At 43.6% G+C, this 22,500-nt stretch overlaps 2 protein-coding genes and 1 long non-coding RNA gene across 3 annotated transcripts in view; 2 read left to right on the forward strand and 1 right to left on the reverse strand.

Moving 5' to 3' along the window:
- LOC133539134 (uncharacterized) overlaps positions 1-9,142 on the reverse strand; it is a 44,452-nt gene extending 35,310 nt beyond the window's left edge. The window contains exons 1-2 of the long non-coding RNA XR_009803194.1: positions 8,900-9,142; positions 3,690-4,363 (exon numbers count right to left, since the gene is read on the reverse strand). This is a non-coding gene — a long non-coding RNA (uncharacterized LOC133539134). The remainder of the gene's footprint in view (positions 1-3,689; positions 4,364-8,899) is intronic.
- The window catches only part of LOC133539140 (uncharacterized), a 377,041-nt gene that overhangs the window by 182,223 nt on the left and 172,318 nt on the right, over positions 1-22,500 (forward strand). The gene's annotated exons all lie outside the window — the stretch shown is intronic.
- The window catches only part of fhip1aa (FHF complex subunit HOOK interacting protein 1Aa), a 100,220-nt gene that overhangs the window by 76,276 nt on the left and 1,444 nt on the right, over positions 1-22,500 (forward strand). The window contains exons 5-12 of the mRNA XM_061881234.1: positions 3,701-3,859; positions 3,937-4,023; positions 4,104-4,271; positions 8,924-9,003; positions 9,076-9,245; positions 12,799-13,707; positions 13,766-13,944; positions 14,008-14,128. Coding sequence (XP_061737218.1) covers positions 3,701-3,859; positions 3,937-4,023; positions 4,104-4,271; positions 8,924-9,003; positions 9,076-9,245; positions 12,799-13,707; positions 13,766-13,944; positions 14,008-14,128 — 1,873 coding nt within the window. The remainder of the gene's footprint in view (positions 1-3,700; positions 3,860-3,936; positions 4,024-4,103; positions 4,272-8,923; positions 9,004-9,075; positions 9,246-12,798; positions 13,708-13,765; positions 13,945-14,007; positions 14,129-22,500) is intronic.

Here is a 22,500-nt window from a genome sequence, read left to right on the forward strand (position 1 = left end):
TGTACTCTTACCTGAGTACAATTTCTGGCTACTCTACCCACCTCCAGCGTCATCTCACAAAACCCTCGGGTGCCGTGAATGTCAATCAGGTGACCAAAGTCACGTCTTGGTGAAGATTGACGATCGCTCATTTTTAGGTCTGTTTTGTCAATGGCTGGCTGGCGTTCGACTGACACACCCTCCGCCATCCACGTAATGGCCACCCCTGGTCGAAAGAATAGTTGAAAATTCCAAGACAAGCCTCCACTAGATACACAACAATTTAAATAATTTCCGGTCCTCTCTCATAGTCATTCTCATCGACGTCCCACTGGGTTGTGAGTTTTTCCTTGCCCTGACGTTGCCGCTGATCCGCGGGTGTCGTTGTGGCTTGTGCAGCCCTTTGAGACACTTGTGATTTCGGGCTATATAAATAAACATTGATTGAATTAGCATAGGAGTTTGCACTGGCAGCTAACTGCTAACGTGGCAGTTAGCATTTTGCTATCTCCTTTGTTGCATTTATAAACGAATTGACATCCGTGTAGAATAAAGTGACCTGAATATGAAGCAGATAATGACAATAAATGCTCAATGGTGGTTTTATTCTGCAAGATCTGACACGGTGTCAGACTGACATTAGTCGTCTTACCAAGTCAGAGGTATTCGTTAAAATGTTTGGCCAACAAAAACAATTCCACTCGGGATTGAATACAAAGTCTCCCGGCTAACTCACCAGTGCCTCCATGGAAATGCCTCCCTCTACCTCAAAGAACTACTCACCCCCAAATCCTCCACACGACACCTCCGCTCCAAACAGGCTAACCTCCTCCAACCTCCAAGGACAAAACTACGAACTATGGGAGACCGGGCTTTCTGCTCCTTTGCTCCCAGTCTGTGGAACGCTCTCCCTGACCACCTGAGGGCACCACAGACTGTGGATGCTTTTGAAAAAGGCTTAAGCCTACTGAAAGCCACAACTACCGAACACGCAGTCTGATAGTTTATATAGCAATGATGAAATCTTAACATTGCAACAGTTAGTTTACTAAATTGCAATTTTAAATTTTGCGCAGAAGTATCATGCTAAAACGTCGCGGTATGATGACGAATGCTCGTGACGTCACGGATTGTAGAGGATATCTTGTTCCAGCATCGTTCCCAGCTATAAGTCGTCTGTTTTCCTCGCATAATTCCACAGTATTCTAGACAACTCTGTTGCTGAATCTTTTGCAATTTGTTCAATGAATAATGGAGACGTCAAAGAAGAAAGCTGTAGGTGGGAAGCGGTGTATTACGGCCGCCTTTAGCAACACAAACACAGCCGGTGTTTCATTGTTTACATTCCCGAAAGATGACAGCCAAGCTTTACTTTGGAACAGAGATGTCAAGGGAACACGGTTGGATTGGACCACACACAAAGTTAAAACAAAAAAAGGGTTGTACTTGTATAGCGCTTTTCTACCTTCAGGGTACTCAAAGTGCTTTGACACTACTTCCACATTTACCCATTCACACACACATTCACACACTGATGGAGGGAGCTGCCATGCAAGGCGCTAACCAGCACCCATCAGGAGCAAGGGTGAAGTGTCTTGATCAGGACACAACGGACGTGATGAGGTTGGTACTAGGTGGGGATTGAACCAGGGACCCTCGGGTTGCGCGCGGCCACTCTATCACTGCGCCACGCCGGGGAACAGAGCGGTCAAGCGAACACGGTTGGATTGGACCACACACACAAAGCAGCGATCATTTCGAAAAATCGTGTTTCGAAGAGGGTCCCTTGCGAAGGGCAGAGATGGGCATCGCCACCACCCGTCGACTGGCGCTGAAGAAAGGTGCGGGGCCGACCTTCAGGTTGTACAGGTACGACCATATAATCTCACTAAAACACTAGTGACACAATTAGCAGATAAGGGATTTTCCAGAATTATATCCATCTACTGTATATCCATCCATCTTCTTCCGCTTATCCGAGGTCGGGTCGCGGGGGCAACAGCCTAAGCAGGGAAACCCAGACTTCCCTCTCCCCAGCCACTTCGTCTAGCTCTTCCCGGGGGATCCCGAGGCGTTCCCAGGCCAGCCGGGAGACATAGTCTTCCCAACGTGTCCTGGGTCTTCCCCGTGGCCTCCTACCGGTTGGACGTGCCCTAAACACCTCCCTAGGGAGGCGTTCGGGTGGCATCCTGACCAGATGCCCGAACCACCTCATCTGGCTCCTCTCCATGTGGAGGAGCAGCGGCTTTACTTTGAGTTCCTCCCGGATGGCAGAGCTTCTCACCCTATCTCTAAGGGAGAGGAAACTCATTTGGGCCGCTTGTACCCGTGATCTTATCCTTTCGGTCATGACCCAAAGCTCATGACCATAGGTGAGGATGGGAACGTAGATCGACCGGTAAATTGAGAGCTTTGCCTTCCGGCTCAGCTCCTTCTTCACCACAACGGACCGGTACAACGTCCGCATTACTGAAGACGCCGCACCGATCCACCTGTCGATCTCACGATCCACTCTTCCCCCACTCGTGAACAAGACTCCTAGGTACTTGAACTCCTCCACTTGGGGCAGGGTCTCCTCCCCAACCCGGAGATGGCACTCCACCCTTTTCCGGGCGAGAACCATGGACTCGGACTTGGAGGTGCTGATTCTCATTCCGGTCGCTTCACACTCGGCTGCGAACCGATCCAGTGAGAGCTGAAGATCCCGGTCAGATGAAGCCATCAGGACCACATCATCTGCAAAAAGCAGAGACCTAATCCTGCGGTCACCAAACCGGAACCCCTCAACGCCTTGACTGCGCCTAGAAATTCTGTCCATAAAAGTTATGAACAGAATGGGTGACAAAGGACAGCCTTGGCGGAGTCCAACCCTCACTGGAAATGTGTTCGACTTACTCCCGGCAATGTGGACCAAGCTCTGACACTGATCATACAGGAAGTGGACCGCCACAATAAGACAGTCCGATACCCCATACTCTCTGAGCACTCCCCACAGGACTTCCCGAGGGACACGGTCGAATGCCTTCTCCAAGTCCACAAAGCACATGTAGACTGGTTGGGCAAACTCCCATGCACCCTCAAGAACCCTGCCCAGAGTATAGAGCTGGTCCACAGTTCCACGACCAGGACTCCCACTGTATAGTCTTTTTTTATTTATTTTTTCCAGTCCTTCACTCTCACTTTCCTCATCCACGAATCTTTCATCCTCGCTCAAATTAATGGGGAAATCGTCGCTTTCTTGGTCCGAATCGCTCTGGCTGCTGGTGGCCATTATAGTAAACAATGTTCAGATGTGAGGAGCTCCACAACCCATGACGTCACGCGCACATGGTCTGCTACTTCCGGTACAGGCAAGGCTTTTTTTATTAGCGACCAAAAGTTGCGAACTTTATCGTGGATGTTCTCTACTAAATCCTTTCAGCAAAAATATGGCAATATTGCGAAATGATGAAGTATGACACATAGAATGGAGCTGCTATCCCCGTTTAAATAAGAACATCTAATTTCAGTAGGCCTCTAAAAACCCTTGTTTTAAAAAAAAACAAAAAACTTTTATAACCTTTGCATACTAGTTCTCGCTATAAGGCTGTTCTAGTTTTTATATTTTATTTATTTTTTAATACACTGTAGCACTTTGAGGTTGTTTGCTCAATGTAAAGTGCTTTTTACAAATAAAAATCTGTTATTAAAAAATGAAACAATGTGCTTACCTTGTCCTCAGGTTCTGGCCACAGGCCTGAGCGGACTCTACTCCTCCCTGCCCACCAAGCTGGAGCCTCCCAGTGAAGAGTGGCACTGCCTGCACAGGGAAGACTGGCTCAGGATGCCCTCCTTGGTGCAGTTTCTCAACTCACTGGAATTCTGCAACGCTGTTACTCAAGTAAACAACAACAACAACAACAAAAAAGTGCTTGAAAATGTACAGTCTTGAGAACTTGTTCCACTGTGACTTCCCAGGTGGCCCACCCAGACATCAGAACCCAGCTCCTGGGCTACATCTACAATGGCTTCCTGGTTCCTGTACTGGCTCCTGCGCTCCACAAGGTTAGTAGGCATCCTTATCTCTGCCTCAACTTTAAACGTTACGGTAATAAACTAAAAGATGCACCTCCCTGGGCTTCTAGCTGACCCTGGAGGAGGTAATGACCACCACGGCGTACCTGGACCTCTTCCTGAGGAGCATCACTGAGCCGGCTCTGCTGCAGACCTTCCTCTCCTTTGTCCTCCTGCACCGTCACGAGAACGTCCACATCCTGGACACGCTGGTCAGCCGCATCAACACCCCCTTCCAGGTACACCAATGTCATTATTCATGTCAGACAGTGATTCTCAAACTCTGGTACTCACCTAGTGCGGGGCACTGTAGCGCCGCCCTAGTGGCTCTCTGTAGCATTTTCAAAAATGTATGAAAAATGGAAAAAGATGAGGGAAAAAAATATATTTTTTGTTTTAATATAGTTTCTGTCAGAGGACAAAAATGACACAAACCGCACTAATTGATATAAAACACACTGTTTATACTAAACATGCTTCACTGATTAGAGCATGGGTGTCAAACTAATTTCATTTGGCCCTTGAGGCAATATCAAATTAGCTTTAGAGCTGGCCCGCCGGTACTATAAAGGCACTGCCTTTAGCCTTGTCTACAATATGTTGTCACGTCCGCTTTTACTCCAAACAAACAGTGTGCCGGCCAAGTCACATGATATTTGCGACTTGTACACACACTTAAGTGAATGCCCTGCATACTTGCTCAACAGCCATACAGGTCAGACTGAGGGTGGCCGTATAAACAACTTTAACACTGTTACAAATATGCGCCACACTGTGAACCCACACCATACAAGGATGACTAACACATTTCGGGAGAACATCCGCACCGTAACACAACATAAACAGAACAAATACCCAGAACCCCTTGCAGCACTGACTACCACCAAAACCCGCCCCCCACCACCAACCCCACCCATCTCAATATTATCTTATTTTAAGATTAATTAGCCTGTGGAAAAATGTAATGTTGATATTTACCTCAGAAGGCTGCAAATAGAAAAGAGGCATTAAATGTTTTATTTAAATTGTATTTATTTGACCATTTATTTTTTTCCGTTTGTTTTTTGAATGTGGATTTTGCACTATTAAGTTATATAATTATTGCTTGTTCCATATTCATTGTTCAAGCAAATCAGTGTAGCAAACTGAGCAATAATTAACAATTTATTCATGCACTTTCTCTTGTTACTTTAAGGCTTGAATGTTTGATTCATTCCTTATTGTTATTTTATCTTCAAATTTATTATTAGCCTGTGGACAAAGTTTATTTTGATATTTACCTCAGAAGGCTGCAAATAGAAAAAAAGGCACTCAATTTTTATTTAAATGTTATTTGATATGCCATTGATATTTTTTAATTATTATTATTATTATTTGAAACTCTATTTTGCATGTCACTAAAGTTATATCAATCAATCAATCAATCAATGTTTACTTATATAGCCCTAAATCACTAGTGTCTCAAAGGGCTGCACAAACCACCACGACATCCTCGGTAGGCCCACATAAGGGCAAGGAAAACTCACACCCAGTGGGACGTCGGTGACAATGATGACTATGAGAACCTTGGAGAGGAGGAAAGCAATGGATGTCGAGCGGGTCTAACATGATACTGTGAAAGTTCAATCCACAATGGATCCAACACAGTCGTGAGAGTCCAGTCCAAAGCGGATCCAACACAGCAGCGAGAGTCCCGTTCACAGCGGAGCCAGCAGGAAACCATCCCAAGCGGAGGCGGATCAGCAGCGCAGAGATGTCCCCAGCCGATACACAGGCGAGCAGTACATGGCCACCGGATCGGACCGGACCCCCTCCACAAGGGAGAGTGGGACATAGAAGAAAAAGAAAAGAAACGGCAGATCAACTAGTCTAAAAAGGGAGTCTATTTAAAGGCTAGAGTATACAAATGAGTTTTAAGGTGAGACTTAAATGCTTCTACTGAGGTGGCATCTCGAACTGTTACCGGGAGGGCATTCCAGAGTACTGGAGCCCGAAATGAAAAAGCTCTATAGCCCGCAGACTTTTTTTGGGCTTTGGGAATCACTAACAAGCCGGAGTCCTTTGAACGCAGATTTCTTGCCGGGACATATGGTACAATACAATCGGCAAGATAGGATGGAGCTAGACCGTGTAGTATTTTATACGTAAGTAGTAAAACCTTAAAGTGCACAGGAAGCCAGTGCAGGTGAGCCAGTATAGGTATATATGTATGTATATATGTATATAAAGGTATATACAGTACAGGCGTAATGTGATCAAACTTTCTTGTTCTTGTCAAAAGTCTAGCAGCCGCATTTTGTACCAACTGTAATCTTTTAATGCTAGACATGGGGAGACCCCAAAATAATACGTTACAGTAATCGAGACGAGACGTAACAAACGCATGGATAATGATCTCAGCGTCTTTAGTGGACAGAATGGAGCGAATTTTAGCGATATTACGGAGATGAAAGAAGGCCGTTTTAGTAACGCTTTTAATGTGTGCCTCAAAGGAGAGAGTTGGGTCGAAGATAATACCCAGATTCTTTACCGTGTCGCCTTGTTTAATTGTTTGGTTGTCAAATGTTAAAGTTGTATTATTAAATAGAGTTCGGTGTCTAGCAGGACCGATAATCAGTATTTCCGTTTTTTTGGCGTTGAGTTGCAAAAAGTTAGCGGACATCCATTGTTTAATTTCATTAAGACACGCCTCCAGCTGACTACAATCCGGCGTGTTGGTCAGCGTTGCTTGTTCAATATTCAATGCAAAACTTGTTTGGGTCCCTATTAAAAGGTTCATTTGTTCAACCCTTGGCCCGTGGCTTTGTTCAGTTTTAAATTTTGGCCCACTCTGTATTTGACTTTGACACCCCTGGATTCGAGTATTTGGCGAGCGCCGTTTTGTCCTACTAATTTTGGCGGTCTTTGAACTCACCCTTGTTTGTTTACATGTACAACTTTCTCCGACTTTCTAAGACGTGTTTTATGCCACTTCTTTTTCCGTCTCCTTTTGTCCACCTAACATTTAACGTTGTGCATGAATGCACAGAGGTGAAACAAAAACCTCTACGTAGGTCTGACTTAGTCCTGGATTTCATCACTGACTTCCTTCAGCAAAAATCAACAGGAAGTTGTCAAAAACCCCTTCAAAACAAAAGTTTCCTAAAAATGTCATTTTTGCCTCTTTGAGCTGTAATTTGACCCCCTTAAAATATTTCAAAATTCACCAAACTGGACACACACATCAGGACTGGCAAAAATTGCGATCTAATAAAAAAAAAAAAAAAAAAAAAACTCAAAATTGCGCTATAGCGCCCCCTAGGAATAAAACACAGACAAAACTGCTCCTAGGAAGAAAACCCAGACAAAACAGCTTGTAACTTCCGGTAGGAATGTCGTAGAGACATGAAACAAAAACCTCTATGTAGGTCTCACTTAGACCTACATTTTAATAATTGACATCCTTCAGCAAAAATCAACAGGAAGTTGGCAAGTACCCCTTTAAAACAAAATATATTATTGACTTGTGTGGAGTTCTAATCAGGCATATTTGGTCACTGCATGACTGCAAGCTAATCGATGCTAACATGCTATTTAGGCTAGCTGTATGTACATATTGCATCATTATGACTCATTTGTAGCTATATTTGAGCTCATTTGGTTTCCTTTAAGTCCTCTTAATTCAATGTATATCTCATGACACACTATCTGTATGTAATATGGCTTTTATTTTTTTGCGGCTCCAGACAGATTTGTTTTTGTATTTTTGGTCCATTATGGCTCTGTCAACATTTTAGCTTGCCGACCCCTGTACTAGTGGTATGCCAAATGATCACTTGGTTAAAGTACAGTGTTTTATTTTCCTATATTCAAGCAGGTTTACTGTTCTAACGAGGGTTGTACGGTATACCGAAATTAGTCAAAAATATTTGGCGTGTCCATGTTTATATTATTGCAATGTCAACATATATCTTTACATAATAACAGTCATATTAATGAGTAAGTGTTGTTTGTTGAGTACCAGAAGAGTACTCTATTAGTGTATGTATATATATATATACATATATATATATATATATATATAAATATCCTCACATGATGACATTGCTGGTTTTACGAGCAGACCTGTCTCCCATGGAAAATGTGTGGCGCATTATGAAGCGTAAAATACGACAGCGGAGACCCCGGACTGTTGAAGGTCTGAAGCTCTACATAAAACAAGAATGGGAAAGAATTCCACTTTCAAAGCTTCAACAATTAGTTTCCTCAGTTCCCAAATGTTTATTGAGTGTTGTTAAAAGAAAAGGTGATGTAACACAGTGTTGAACATGCCCTTTCCCAACTACTTTGGCACGTGTTGCAGCCATGAAATTCTAAGTTAATTATTATTTGCAAAAATAAATTAAAGTTCATGAGTTTGAACATCAAATATGTTGTCTTTGTAGCATATTCAACTGAATATGGCTTGAAAAGGATTTGCAAATCATTGTATTCTGTTTATATTTACATCTAACACAATTTCCCAACTCATATGGAAACGGGGTTTGTGACACATTTAAGACTATTTGGTGGTTTACTTCAATGTTTGTAAAGAGTTTATTTTCTGTGGTGTAATGTGATGTGATTAGGCTGCCCCCTAGTGTAGACTACAGGTTGTGTTTTAAAAAGCCTTTTAGGAAACCAAATAGACGCCATTGAACACGCGTTAAAGACGTAGCTTGTTGCCATGGTGACGCTGAGGAAACAGGCTGGACATGTTGCTGCTCAGCTGTGCAAACAAAGCCAGGGCTCGGGGCGTCTGCTGTCAACACCGACACACCTGTCTGCTAACTGTCAACACCGACACACCTGTCTGCGTAACATGTCCAAGTGAGAACTAACCACACACCTGTTGGTCCGCGTTTGTCCCCAGCTGGGCGTCGTGTCGCTGGCACTTTTCCGCACGCTCATCAGTTTGCACTGTGAAGACGTGATGCTGCAGCTCGTCCTCAGGTGAGACGGCGTGATCGTCAAAGCGTGAAGGAAACGACAGGGCGTGTAACCGAGCACCATGTACCCCCCCAGGTACCTGATCCCCTGCAATCACATGATGCTGAGTCAGCGGCGTGTGGTGAGGGAGAGAGACTTCTACTCCATGTCGGCCGCCAAGATGCTGGCACTCACGCCCTCCTGCTGCACTCCCGACCGCAGCCCCCCGCCTCTGAGACAGCTCCAGTCCATCCTCTTTTCCAAAGGTGCGTCACTTGACCTTGTCACTTCTGGAAGTAGACATCCCACACTGATATAAACATCAAGACAATTTACTTGTAAGAAATACTACAAATATCATTGATCCATGGCTATTAATCAGTAAAAACGGGGACAAACAATTGTCAAAATATATGCATATATTTGACTAAATAAAAATATATATTCACATGCATTATTTTTCGTCAGGTAGCACAAAATGACTCTAAAGGGTATAGCAGGGGTCCCCAAAGTTTTGGACCCGCAGGCCGTATTGGGTTAAAAAAAAATGTGACCGCAATATATTTATATAAACATACAATCTAAACCAGGGGTCACCAACCTTTTTGAAACCAAAAGCTACTTCTTGGGTACTGATTAATGCGAAGGGCTACCAGTTTGATACACACTTAAATAAATTGCCAGAAATAACCAATTTGCTCAATTTACCCTTAATAAATAAATAAATAAATATATATATATATGTCCAGGGTGTACCCCGCCTTCCGCCCGATTGTAGCTGAGATAGGCGCCAGCGCCCCCCGCGACCCCGAAAGGGAATAAGCGGTAGAAAATGGATGGATGGATGGTATATATATATATATATATATATATATATATATATATATATGGGCTTCACGGTGGCAGAGGGGTTAGTGCGTCTGCCTCACAATACGAAGGTCCTGCAGTCCTGGGTTCAAATCCAGGCTCGGGATCTTTCTGTGTGGAGTTTGCATGTTCTCCCCGTGAATGCGTGGGTTCCCTCCAGGTACTCCGGCTTCCTCCCACCTCCAAAGACATGCACCTGGGGATAGGTTGATTGGCAACACTAAATGGTCCCTAGTGTGTGAATGTTGTCTGTCTATCTGTGTTGGCCCTGTGATGAGGTGGCGACTTATCCAGGGTGTACCCTGCCTTCCGCCCAATTGTAGCTGAGATAGGCGCCAGCGCCCCCCGCGACCCCGAAAGGGAATAAGCGGTAGAAAATGGATGGATGGATGGATATATATATATATACACACACAGGACTGTCTCAGAAAATTAGAATATTGTGATAAAGTCCTTTATGTTCCGTAATGCGACTAAAAACATGAAAATGTCATACATTCTGGATTCATTACACATCAACTGAAATATTGCAAGCCTTTTATTATTTTAATATTGCTGATTATGGCATACAGCTTAAGAAAACTACTCAAAAACTATCTCAAAAAATTTGAATATTTCCTCAGACCAAGTAAAAAAAAAAAAGATTTATAACAGCAAAACAAAATCAAACATTTGAAAATATCAATTAATGCACTCAGTACTTGGTTGGGAATCCTTTTGCAGGGATTACTGCATCAATGCGGCGTGGCATGGAGGCAATGGGCCTGTGGCATTGCTGAGGTGTTATGGATGTCCAGGATGCTTCAATAGCGGCCTTTAGCTCATTTGCATTATTGGGTCTGGTGTCTTTCAGCTTCTTCTTCACAATGCCCCACACATTCTCTATGAGGTTCAGGTCAGGGGAGTTGGCAGGCCAATGGAGGACAGTAATGCCATGGTCAGTACTGCTGGTTTTGGCACTATGAGCAGTTGCCAGATCATGCTGGAAAATGAAATCATCATCTCCATAGAGCTTTACAACAGATACAGCTTCAATAGCCGTATTCCCATGGTTAAGCCCCTCCTGAACTCTAGACAACGGAAGTTCCCTCAGTCAGCAATGGTTTGGGGAGCCATGTCAGCTGCTGGTTTTGGTCCACTGTGTTTCATCAAGTCCAGAGTCAATGGAGCTGTGTACATGCTTCCATCTGTTGTAAAGCTCTATGGAAATGATTTAATTTTCCAGCATGATCTGGCACCTGTCCCCAGTGCCAAAACCAGCAGTACTGACCATGTGTACTGACCATGGCATTACTGTCCTCCATTGGCCTGCCAACTCCCCTGACCTGAACCTCGTAGAGAATGTGTGGGGTATTGTGAAGAAGAAGCTGAAAGACACCATACCCAATAATGCAAATGAGCTAAAGGCCGCTATTGAAGCATCCTGGGCATCCATAACACCTCAGCAATGCCACAGGCCCATTGCCTCCATGCCACACCGTACTGAGTGCATTAATTGACATTTTCAAATGTTTGATTTTGTTTTGCTGTTATAAATCTTTTTTTTTACTTGGTCTGAGGAAATATTGTAATTTTTTGAGATAGGATTTTTGAGTTTTCTTAGGCTAAATGCCATAATCAGCAATATTAAAATAATAAAAGGCTTGCAATATTTCAGTTGAAGTGTAATGAATCCAGAATGTATGACATTTTCATGTTTTTAGTTGCATTACAAAAAATAAAGGACTTTATCACAATATTCAAATTTTCTGAGACAGTCCTGTGTGTGTGTGTGTATATATATATATATATAAATAAATGGGTATTTCTGTCTGTCATTCCATCGTACATTTTTTTCCTTTTACGGAAGTTTTTTTGTAGAGAATAAATGATGAAAAAAACACTTAATTGAACGGTTTAAAATAAGAGAAAACCGGAAAAAAATGAAAATTAAATTTTGAAACATAGTTTATCTTCAATTTCGACTTTTTAAAATTCAAAATTCAACCGAAAAAAAGAAGACAAAAACTAGCTAATTTGAATCTTTTTGAAAAAATTCAAAAAAGAATTTATGGATCATCATTTGTAATTTTTCCTGACTAAGACTAATTTTAGAATTTTGATGACATGTTTTAAATAGGTTAAAATCCAATCTGCACTTTGTTAGAATATATAACAAATTGGACCAAGCTATATTTCTAACAAAGACAAATCATTATTCTTCTAGATTTTCCAGAAGAAAAATTTTAAAAGAAATTCAAAAGACTTTGAAATAAGATTTAAATTTGATTCTAAAGATTATCTAGATTTGCCAGAATAATTTTTTTTAAATATTAATCATAAGTTTGAAGAAATATTTCACAAATATTCCTTGTCGAAAAAACAGAAGCTAAAATGAAGAATTAAATTAAAATTGATTCATTATTCTTTACAAAAAAAAAAAAAAATTTACTCGAACATTGATTTAAATTGCCAGTAAAGAAGAGGAAGGAATTTAAAAAGGTATATGTGTTTAAAAATCCTAAAATAATTTTTAATGTTGAATTTTCTCTCTAAAATTGTCTTTCTGAAATAAATGAATTTATTTAAACAATTAAAGGAATTTATTTAAACAAGTGAAGACCAAGTCTTTAAAATATTTTCTTGGATTTTCAAATTCTATTTGAGTTTTGTCTCTCTTAGAATTAAAAATGTCCAGCAAAGCGAGACCAGCTTGCTAGTAAATAAATACAATTTAAAAAATAGTGGCAGCTCACTGGTAAGTGCTGCTATTTGAGCTATTTTTAGAACAGGCCAGCGGGCGACTCATCTGGTCCTTACGGGCGACCTGGTGCCCGCGTTGGTGACCCCCGGTTTACAGAATAATAGCAAACAATGTTCAACATGTTGAAGTAGGCCAAGACTTGTACTAGTATGTCTCACCTGATGGTAGAAGAGGTCTGTCTGTCTGGACTCATTCCGGTTTCTTCACAGCGGAAAAAGACGGCGTCTCCAAAGAGAGCGAGGACTCGGGCAACTCCTCCTGCACCATCGGTTCAGAGATCTACTTGGACGTCAGCTACCTTCATTACCTCAACGACGCCCAAATGTGCATCGGCAGCTGCATGCGGGCCTGCCACGTGTGGTCGGCCCCGTACGACGGCGAGGACCCCCCTCCGGAGAAGTACCAGCCGGGCATCCTGGAGGAGCCCGGGGTCAGGAGCCTGCAGAGGAGGGTTTCACAGCCACGGGTGGCGCCGCGTCTTCGATCCAACTCCACGGCGCTAAAGTCCGGCCAGCTGGAGCTGGAGTGGGACGACAGTTACGACGCGTGTCCGGTGCAGACCGTCGAAGGTCCCGTCGAGGCCAAACCTCCGCTCTCGCATTCCGCCGAACCACCGAAGCACATAGAGGAGATGAGGAGGTCGGCCATCTTGCTTGTACAAGGCTCATATATCGAGGAGTCCGAGTTCCAGGACGACGTCCAGGTGTACGATCTTGTGGCGAAAAAAGACACCATAGCCGCTGAGCTCGGTTCACGCCAACCCAACGTGATGGAATCCGGAGAACGTCCGCCAGGCGCGCACGAGGCTCCCCCGAAGAAAGGACTTAGTCGCCAGGCGAGCAGGAACACGTCCTCTCAGACAGATCAGAAGTCTTCCGCTACCGAGGACCTCCTGGCTCAGTACGAGGAGCTCCTCCGGACGTTGGACGCAGAAGCGGGCGCAAAAGCAGCCAAGTCTGACACGGAGCGGAAGAAGTCCGTCACCCCCGGGGACGAGGACGTGGAGGACATGGACTTTGCATCCTTCTCGGCGGAGACCCCGGAGCCAGAGAAGCCGCATCCGCCGTTTAGTTCAGCGTTCCGGAGTCCGAGCAGAAGTCAGTCTGCACCCTTCACAGGCGAGTGGACCACGGTCTTTCTTCCACGGTACCCAGCTGACAGTGTTTCCGTGTTCAGGTCCGTTCGTCAGCGTGCTGCTGTCCCGCCTGGAGAACATGCTGTCCAACTCGCTCCACGTCAACTTGTTGTTGACGGGCATCCTGGCCCAGCTGGCCGCCTACCCTCAGCCTCTGCTGCGCTCCTTCCTGCTCAACACCAACCTGGTGTTTCAGCCCACTGTCCGCTCGCTCTACCAGGTCGCCAGCCACCGCACCTCTTACGCCCTTCCGCCGTTTACTAAAGTCTTTGTTTGCTGTCAGGTCTTGGCCACGGTGAAGAACCAGATCGAGCAGCTGGCAGCGAGCAGGAAGGACTTTCTGGAGAGCATTGTCGCCGCCCAACACTGGCTGCTGGCCAGGGAGACTCTGTCCGGAGAAGCAGGTGATGCATCTTTTTGTTTCGCACTTAAGAAAAGTCCATGAACACGCTAATCGTAAAATATCAGTTTTTTATAAACTACAGTATGTATTAGTATTCTATGTCTGGTGGGGGTCTTACTTTGGAAAGAACCTGTACCCCTTTTAGATCACATTTAGTTCCCTTTAAAACAGGGATCGGCCATTTTGACCCATTTCACAAAAAAAAAACTATGGGAGCCACAAGACTTTTTTGACATTTAAAATGAAATAGAATCAGAATCATTTGTATTTGTCCGTTCCAACATGTGCAAGACACATCAGAACTGAAATGACATTTCGGCACAGTCCCGCTAAGAGCAGACATACGTTACAGGGGGGGGGACAAGACGAGACCGCCGACGGATCAGCCGGTTACAGCGCTCCTTAAAAAGATAAGAAAAGGGTGACATTAGGAAAGGGGGCGGGGGAGTAAAAAAATATCAGTCCAAGGCTAGACCCTCAGCAGAGGTCTAGTCTGAGTCCAAGGAAAAAACCTCACATAGCATGGCACACATTAAACATACATATATCACAGCAACTTGCAACAGAGGGGGCGGGGGGTGGGTTTGCGCAGGCCCGCTGTTCGTTCTGTAGCGCCGCTCAGCCATTTCACAACCCCATAGGAGATAAGCGTTGGTGAGGGTGTTGATTTAAGGGTTTGGGTCATGTGTGTGCGTATGCCCAATTAACTCGGGAGAGGTGACGTGTTTTTGTATGGCTGAGGCCGATAAAGTTCGGCTACAGATGTTGTTGACAAAAAGGAAGGTCAAAAGCGTCTATCTTTGAGAAGTCTTCTTCGGGAGATTTTCTTCAGAACAGCCTGTTCCATGCCAAGGCCATTCAGGGAGTCCAAAAATCGTAGATAAAAAGTTGTTTTCCTTCGAGAAGACAAAATATTGACTTGTCTTCTCTGCTTGTCCATGCTGGACCTCTTTTAGTTCCAATTAATTATTCCTTCTCTGTAAACTTTTCCAAGATGAGATCCATTTTGCGATTCAACTCAGAAATCGCACAAGTCTGTGTTCCCACAGCCCGACCCAATCCTTCCGTTGCGTTGAACAGCCGTCGGGCCCCTTGAGTGGCTGCCATCGTCTTCCCAATTTGTGGATCCACCAGAGCAATGCCCAGCCCAATCAGCAAGTGCCCCGTGATCACAGCTCCAAATAGGTAGATGTCTTCCACGTCCTCCATGGAAAGAGCTGCGAGGCACAGGATCCTCCATGAGTTCCAGGAGTCCCGCACGTAACCCGCAGCGATGGTTCCATCAGGGCAGCCAGGCTCCCCCGAACCTCTTTTTCTTGTCCAAAAGACTGTGTCAATAGCGTCAAGAGTCCAGCTGATCATATTCATATTGAAATTTGGATTAGAGGACAGCGCAAAGAAAGAGGCTTTTAAAAAGTTCATACAAGGACAAAGACAAAGAGAGCAAGCAGGGAAGGAGGGAACGGAGAATGCGACCGCCCTCACACAGCTTACAAAGTTTTTTGTTTTTTTTAACTTTGTGCTATGTATAAACCAGGGGCCTCAAACACGCGGCCCGCAACTTAATATGAAAATTTAAAGTTAGTGCTACCCGCGAGTTTTATATGACTACTGCTTAACAGCATCACACTTGCTAACCCTCTCAATTGTTCCGGGAGACTTCCGGATTTAAGAACGACAATATTCGAGAGTTTTCAACCATACAACAATAATAAAGGCATACCATGATGGCACTGCCTTTAACGCCCTCTACAACCTGTAAAAACAGCTTGCCAACCCAGTCACATGTTGTATGTGGCTCCTGAAGACACACGTAAGTAGACTGCAAAACATATTTGATCAACAGCCATACAGGTCACACTGAGGGTGCCCGTTTAAACAACTTTAACACTCCTAGAAATATGCGCCACACTGTGAACCCACACCAAACAAGAATGACAAACACATTTCGGGAGAACATTCGCACTGTAACACAATAGAACCAATACCCAGAATCCCATGTATCCCCAACTCTTCCAGGCTACAATATAACCCCCCCCCCCCATTGTAGCCCGGAAGAGTTAGGACTGCATTGGATTCTGGGTATTTGTTTCTGTTGTGTTTATGTTAGATTAGATTAGATTAGATAGTACTTTATTTATTCCGTCAGGAGAGTTCCTTCAGGAAAATTAAAATTTTCAGCACAATCCCATTCAAGTTTAGACAAACATTTCAGGGAGACAGAACAGGATCGCTGACGGGTCTGCCGGCTTCCAGCGCCCCTTACAAAAAAGATGAGATAAAGGTAAACAAAGGGGGGGCAGGGGGGGAGAAAAAAATAGAAGATTAAAATAAAATTAAAAAAAAAAATGTTGCGTTACGGTACGGATGTTCTCCCAAAATGTGTGTCATTCTTGTTTGGTGTGGGTTCAGAGGGTGGTGCATATTTGTAACAGTGATAAATTTGTTTATACGGCCACCCTCAGGGTGACCTGTAAGGCTGTTGACCAAGTAAGTCTTGCAGTCACTTCCGTGGGTCTTCAGAAGCGTCATGAAGTGTATCACTGGGACGGTACAGTGTTTGGTTGGTGGAAAAGCGGACGAGGCGTCAGGTTGTAGAGGACGCTAAAGCCAGTGCCATCACGCCACGCCCTTAATATTGTTGTCCGAGTGAAAACCGGGTCCCGGGAATTTTCCGGAAAGATCGCAATAGTTGGCAAGTATGTTGCTAGGGCGGGAAAGCCATTCAAAGAATGTGAATGTTAAAATGCATGTTAAATTTATTTAAGAAATCTTTTCTTGCGGCACAGCCTCACTCAGTGTCTGCAGCCAGTGGCCCCCAGGTAAATGGAGTTTGGGACCCCTGCTTTAAAACATTCACATGTAGCACAATGAGATGTAAGCATGGGATCAAGTGTACATTCCTCTTACTTTCTAACTGTAATATGTATATGCTTTTATTAGCATTTCTGTCATACAGTCACAAGCATTTTACTATTAATATTCATAAATGACCAAAGTTCCCTCAGATTTTTCATGTGTGTAAGCAAATTCTAAAACTCCCTGAGCACACGTGAGCAAAATCGGACGTGCACACCTTGGCCACACCAGCAGCACACCTGTCCCTAACCGGGCTTCATAACAAGTTAAATGTGGTATTACCGTATTTCCTTGAATTAGCGCTGGGGCGGTAATTATTTCAAAACCTCTTCTCACTCCGGGCTTACCAAAGGCATGCGGGAAATTTAGGCCTGCACTTATTAATTTGAGTGTGATGTAAGGATACCCTCATGAAAAGCACATTTAATAAAAAAAACGTTAATGTACGGGAGCCTGTAAAGGACTGTATTTTACCTTGGGGGGATGCTCCAATTATTCACTATTTACCCAACAAATATAATCTAAGAGAGAGTGAGACGGCTTATATAGTTGAACAATTTACTATATGCACCACATAAACATACAATAACCAGACAATAATAAACACACATTAATTAAACTCATACACTCATCCCCACTCACACGCTACCTCCCCAATAGAACCTCCCGCACTAAACCAATCACACAACACACACACACACACACACACCTGGGCCCCTTTGCTGGACCAGAAAATTGTCCTTTGTGGTCCTTCTGAATCGGTGGTGCACGTAGGGCTGGGGTGGGTGAGTTCAAACTGCTGGATTCAAAGGGGGCGTTGGAGAGGGGGGACACCTCCTGTTGTCGAGAAGAGAAGTGGGGGAGGAGGGGGGGCAGTACTTCCGTTAGCTGCCTCACGAGCAGAGGTGGGTAGTAACGCGCTACATTTACTCCGTTACATCTACTTGAGTAACTTTTGGGATAAATTGTACTTCTAAGAGTAGTTTTTATGCAACATACTTTTACTTGAGTATATTTATAGAGAAGAAACGCTACTTTTACTCCGCTCCATTTATCTACATTCAGCTCATTACTCGCTACTTTTTTTTAATCGATCTGTTAATGCACGCTTTGTTTGTTTTGATGTTGTCAGACACGCATTCAAAGTAGGAACTACGCATGCCTGCCTTTCACCAATCACATGCAGTCACTGGTGACGTTGGACCAATCAAACAGAGCCAGGTGGTCACATGACCGTCACATGTCGAATCCGACCTAAACAAGTTGACAAACTTATTGGGGTGTTACCATTTAGTGGTCAATTGTACGGAATATGTACTGTACTGTGCAATCTACTAATACAAGATTCAATCAACCAATCAAAAGTGTGAAGGAAAAAAGACACTTTTTATTTCAACCGTACTTCCCGTCAAAAGCCTAAAGACTGATCGCACAGTTCCTGTCTTCACAATAAAAGCGCCGCTCCATCGCGCCTGCGCTAACAAAATAAGAGTCTCCGAAAGCCAGCGCAAACAAGCTAGCAAGCTACGGAGTTTGCCGCCAATGTATTTCTTGTAAAGTGTATAAAAACCAATATGGAAGCTGGACAAATAAGATGCCAAAAAACCAACGACTTTCATGTGGTATTAGACAGAAAAGAGGAACTTTTTTTCTCCTCCATTTGAAAACGTGGACGTCATCAGCACTTTACTGTCTGATTCCAATCAATGCAAGTCATCAGAATCAGGTAATACACCAACTTATATTCTTGTCTTCGTGAAAGATAGGAATCTATATGTTAAACATGCATGTATATTCATTAAAACACCTTTAACATGTCAACAAAAACGGCAAAATAAATAACTATAAATTATATACTGTATATATATATATATATATATATATATATATATATATATATATATGTGTGTGTATGTATATATGAGGTAGATCCCCTCGACTTGGTCATTAAGTAATTGATTAACGTTGAAAAACTTATTGGGGTGTTACCATTTAGTGGTCAATTGTAGGGAATATGTACTGTACTGTGCAATCTACTAATACAAGATTCAATCAATCAATCAATCAATCAATCGATGAATGCCTACTGAGCCTATGGTGCTGTTAAGTTATTGTGGCTCAATTTGCCTTCATTTTTTTATTTTAATGTATTATTATTTAATATATATCATTGTTTTAGTTGCTTAAGAGATATTCCTGGCTCTGAATTTGCTCATTGCTATTTTTATGTTTTTGTGCATTATTTGTTGCCGTAATCATTAAAGGAACAGGTTACTCATCAGTTACTCAGTACTTGAGTAGTTTTTTCACAACATACTTTTTACTTTTACTCAAGTAAATATTTGGATGACTACTCCTTACTTTTACTTGAGTAATAAATCAATAAAGTAACAGTACTCTTACTTGAGTACAATTTCTGGCTACTCTACCCACCTCTGCTCCCGAGTCCAGTCTGGAGCGAGAGTAGAACCAGCCTCTTCCTGGGTCACCTCTCTCTGTTGACTAGTCCGTGAGCGCGTGCAATTAACACTCCAACCTCGCAGCAATGTAACCACAATAGCACACAACTAAACTCTCTATACTGTCCCACACTCACCTCTCCAAATTATACAGTCACAGGGGAGAGGGTCTTTTTAACAAACTTAATACGTGACTAAACCTGCCGTTCGGGAAGTCACTGTGCAGCAAACAAACACACGTGCGAGCTGCGGTTAGCACACCCGTCCCATCTACTGGCAACTTGAGTGCCCAAACGTCCTAAACCTTAACGAGTGCAACTTATAAACTGTCAGTAATAACACACTGGAATAGGAAGCTTACTGTGGTTATTTCTCTGAACTGCAACTGCGGTGAACTTTCTCCCGTGTAGTATTACCGACGCTACCTTGCTTTAACACTTTGTTTAACCTGCCGGCGGAAACAGAACTGCCCGTAACCATAGCAACAGGAAACCATAGCAACCGAAGCCATAGCAACGGTTAAACAACTTAAAGAAACACATTTTACCTTTCCAAACGACACATATAAAACCCATCCATCCATTTTCTACCGCTTATTCCCTTTCGGGGTCGCGGGGGACGCTGGCGCCTATCTCAGCTACAATCGGGCGGAAGGCAGGGTACACCCTGTACAAGTCGCCACCTCATCACAGGGCCAACACAGATAGACAGACAACATTCACACACTAGGGACCATTTAGTGTTGCCAATCAACCTATCCCCAGGTGCATGTCTTTGGAAGTGGGAGGGGCCTATCCCCAGGTGCATGTCTTTGAGTCCTGCAGTCCTGGGTTCAAATCCAGGCTCGGGATCTTTCTGTGTGGAGTTTGCATGTTCTCCCCGTGAATGCGTGGGTTCCCTCCGGGTACATATAAAATAGAAATAAATAATAATAATTAAACCTTTAACAGAAACAACCTATTTGTAGAACTAAAAGAACAATTACATAAATAGGCAAACTTTCAGAACAGTTAATATGTAGCATAAAAAAATGCAGATGGCCTTAAAACGCCACAATATTCAGTCACCATATTTAAGTACCCAAAATAAAGACTTGACATAAATATAAATTCAATCAGATCAGAAACATTGGAGGAAACGGGATTAAAACCCGATGCTAACCGCTCACAAAAAATACATGGGTACGGCTAGTAGCTACTATTAGCAAACAGATAGACTTACCAACTCGGCTTAATATCTTAACATCGCCACACTCTCTCGTCGCAACTCGGCCCTGATGGTCGGCACCTATAAATTTACAATTAGTCGTAAAATGTTGGACGGTTGTTTTTTACGATATGCAGGCAAACGACAACTCTAAAAACATACTGGCTTCAGATGTCCCCAGGCTTAGCCACAACCTCTGGGAGCCATCTTGGAATGCTGGATTATATAGAGCGCGATAGGCTGCAGCGGGTCACGTGAGCGGCTGTGTTATGCTCGCGAGATTAAACGTGGAAACGGCGCAGGTAATATAAGGGGATGCCATGTCAGGAAATATGGCTTATTTCCCACCCGTGTTACACACTCGTGATGTGACGAGTTGAACCCGGCGGTAAACCGAGGTATGCGCTAACTATTTTGCTAAACAATCAATCAATCAATCAATGTTTACTTATATAGCCCTAAATCACTAGTGTCTCAAAGGGCTGCACAAACCACCACGACATCCTCGGTAGGCCCACATAAGGGCAAGGAAAACTCACACCCAGTGGGACGTCTGTGACAGTGACAATGATGACTATAAGAAACCTTGGAGAGGACCGCATATGTGGGCAACCCCCAACCCCTTAGATTAGTTTAAAAATATACAACAAGCTCTGTTTCACTAAGGAGTGTTTCTAATATTTTGACCCATCCATCCATCCATCCATTTTCTACCGCTTATTCCCTTTTGGGGTCGCGGGGGGCGCTGGCGCCTATCTCAGCTACAATCGGGCGGAAGGCAGGGTACACCCTGGACAAGTCGCCACCTCATCGCAGTATTTTGACCCTAACTTCTAATATATTTTCAATATTTTACCCTACGTGTTCAGGGTGTACCCCGCCTTACATACACCATACTTCACACGTGTTTCTAATATGTTGACACAAACTTCGAAAATGTTTAATATTTTAGTTAGGGTCAAATTATTAGGAACAACTCTTAGTTTTACCAAAAAGTGTTTTTTACTATTTGTACTAAGTTTTCCAATATTTTAGATTGGGTTAAAAAATATACAAAAACATATTCTTCACTAAGGAGCGTTTCTAATATAACTTCTATTATGTAGGTAATGTGTTGACCCTAACTTCAATCAATCAATCAATGTTTACTTATATAGCCCTAAATCACTAGTGTCTCAAAGGGCTGCACAAACCACCACGACATCCTCGGTAGGCCCACATAAACTCACACCCAGTGGGACGTCTGTGACAATGATGACTATGAGAACCTTGGAGAGGAGGAAAGCAATGGATGTCGAGCGGGTCTAACATGATACTGAGAAAGTTCAATCCATAATGGATCCAACACAGTCGCGAGAGTACAGTCCAAAGAGGATCCAACACAGCAGCGAGAGTCCCGTTCACAGCGGAGCCAGCAGGAAACCATCCCAAGCGGAGGCGGATCAGCAGCGCAGATGTCCCCAGCCGATACACAGGCAAGCAGTACATGGCCACCGGATCAGACCGGACCCCCTCCACAAGGGAGAGTGGGACATAGAAGAAAAAGAAAAGAAACGGCAGATCAACTGGTCTAAAAAGGGAGTCTATTTAAAGGCTAGAGTATACAAATGAGTTTTAAGGTGAGACTTAAATGCTTCTACTGAGGTGGCATCTCGAACTGTTACCGGGAGGGCATTCCAGAGTACTGGAGCCCGAAATGAAAACGCTCTATAGCCCGCAGACTTTTTTGGGGCTTTGGGGATCACTAATAAGCCGGAGTCCTTTGAAGGCAGATTTCTTGCCGGGACATATGGTACAATACAATCGGCAAGATAGGATGGAGCTAGACCGTGTAGTATTTTATACGTAA

The sequence above is a fragment of the Nerophis ophidion genome, linkage group LG20 (genome assembly GCF_033978795.1).
Source record: "Nerophis ophidion isolate RoL-2023_Sa linkage group LG20, RoL_Noph_v1.0, whole genome shotgun sequence".
NCBI classification, from domain to species: domain Eukaryota; kingdom Metazoa; phylum Chordata; class Actinopteri; order Syngnathiformes; family Syngnathidae; genus Nerophis; species Nerophis ophidion.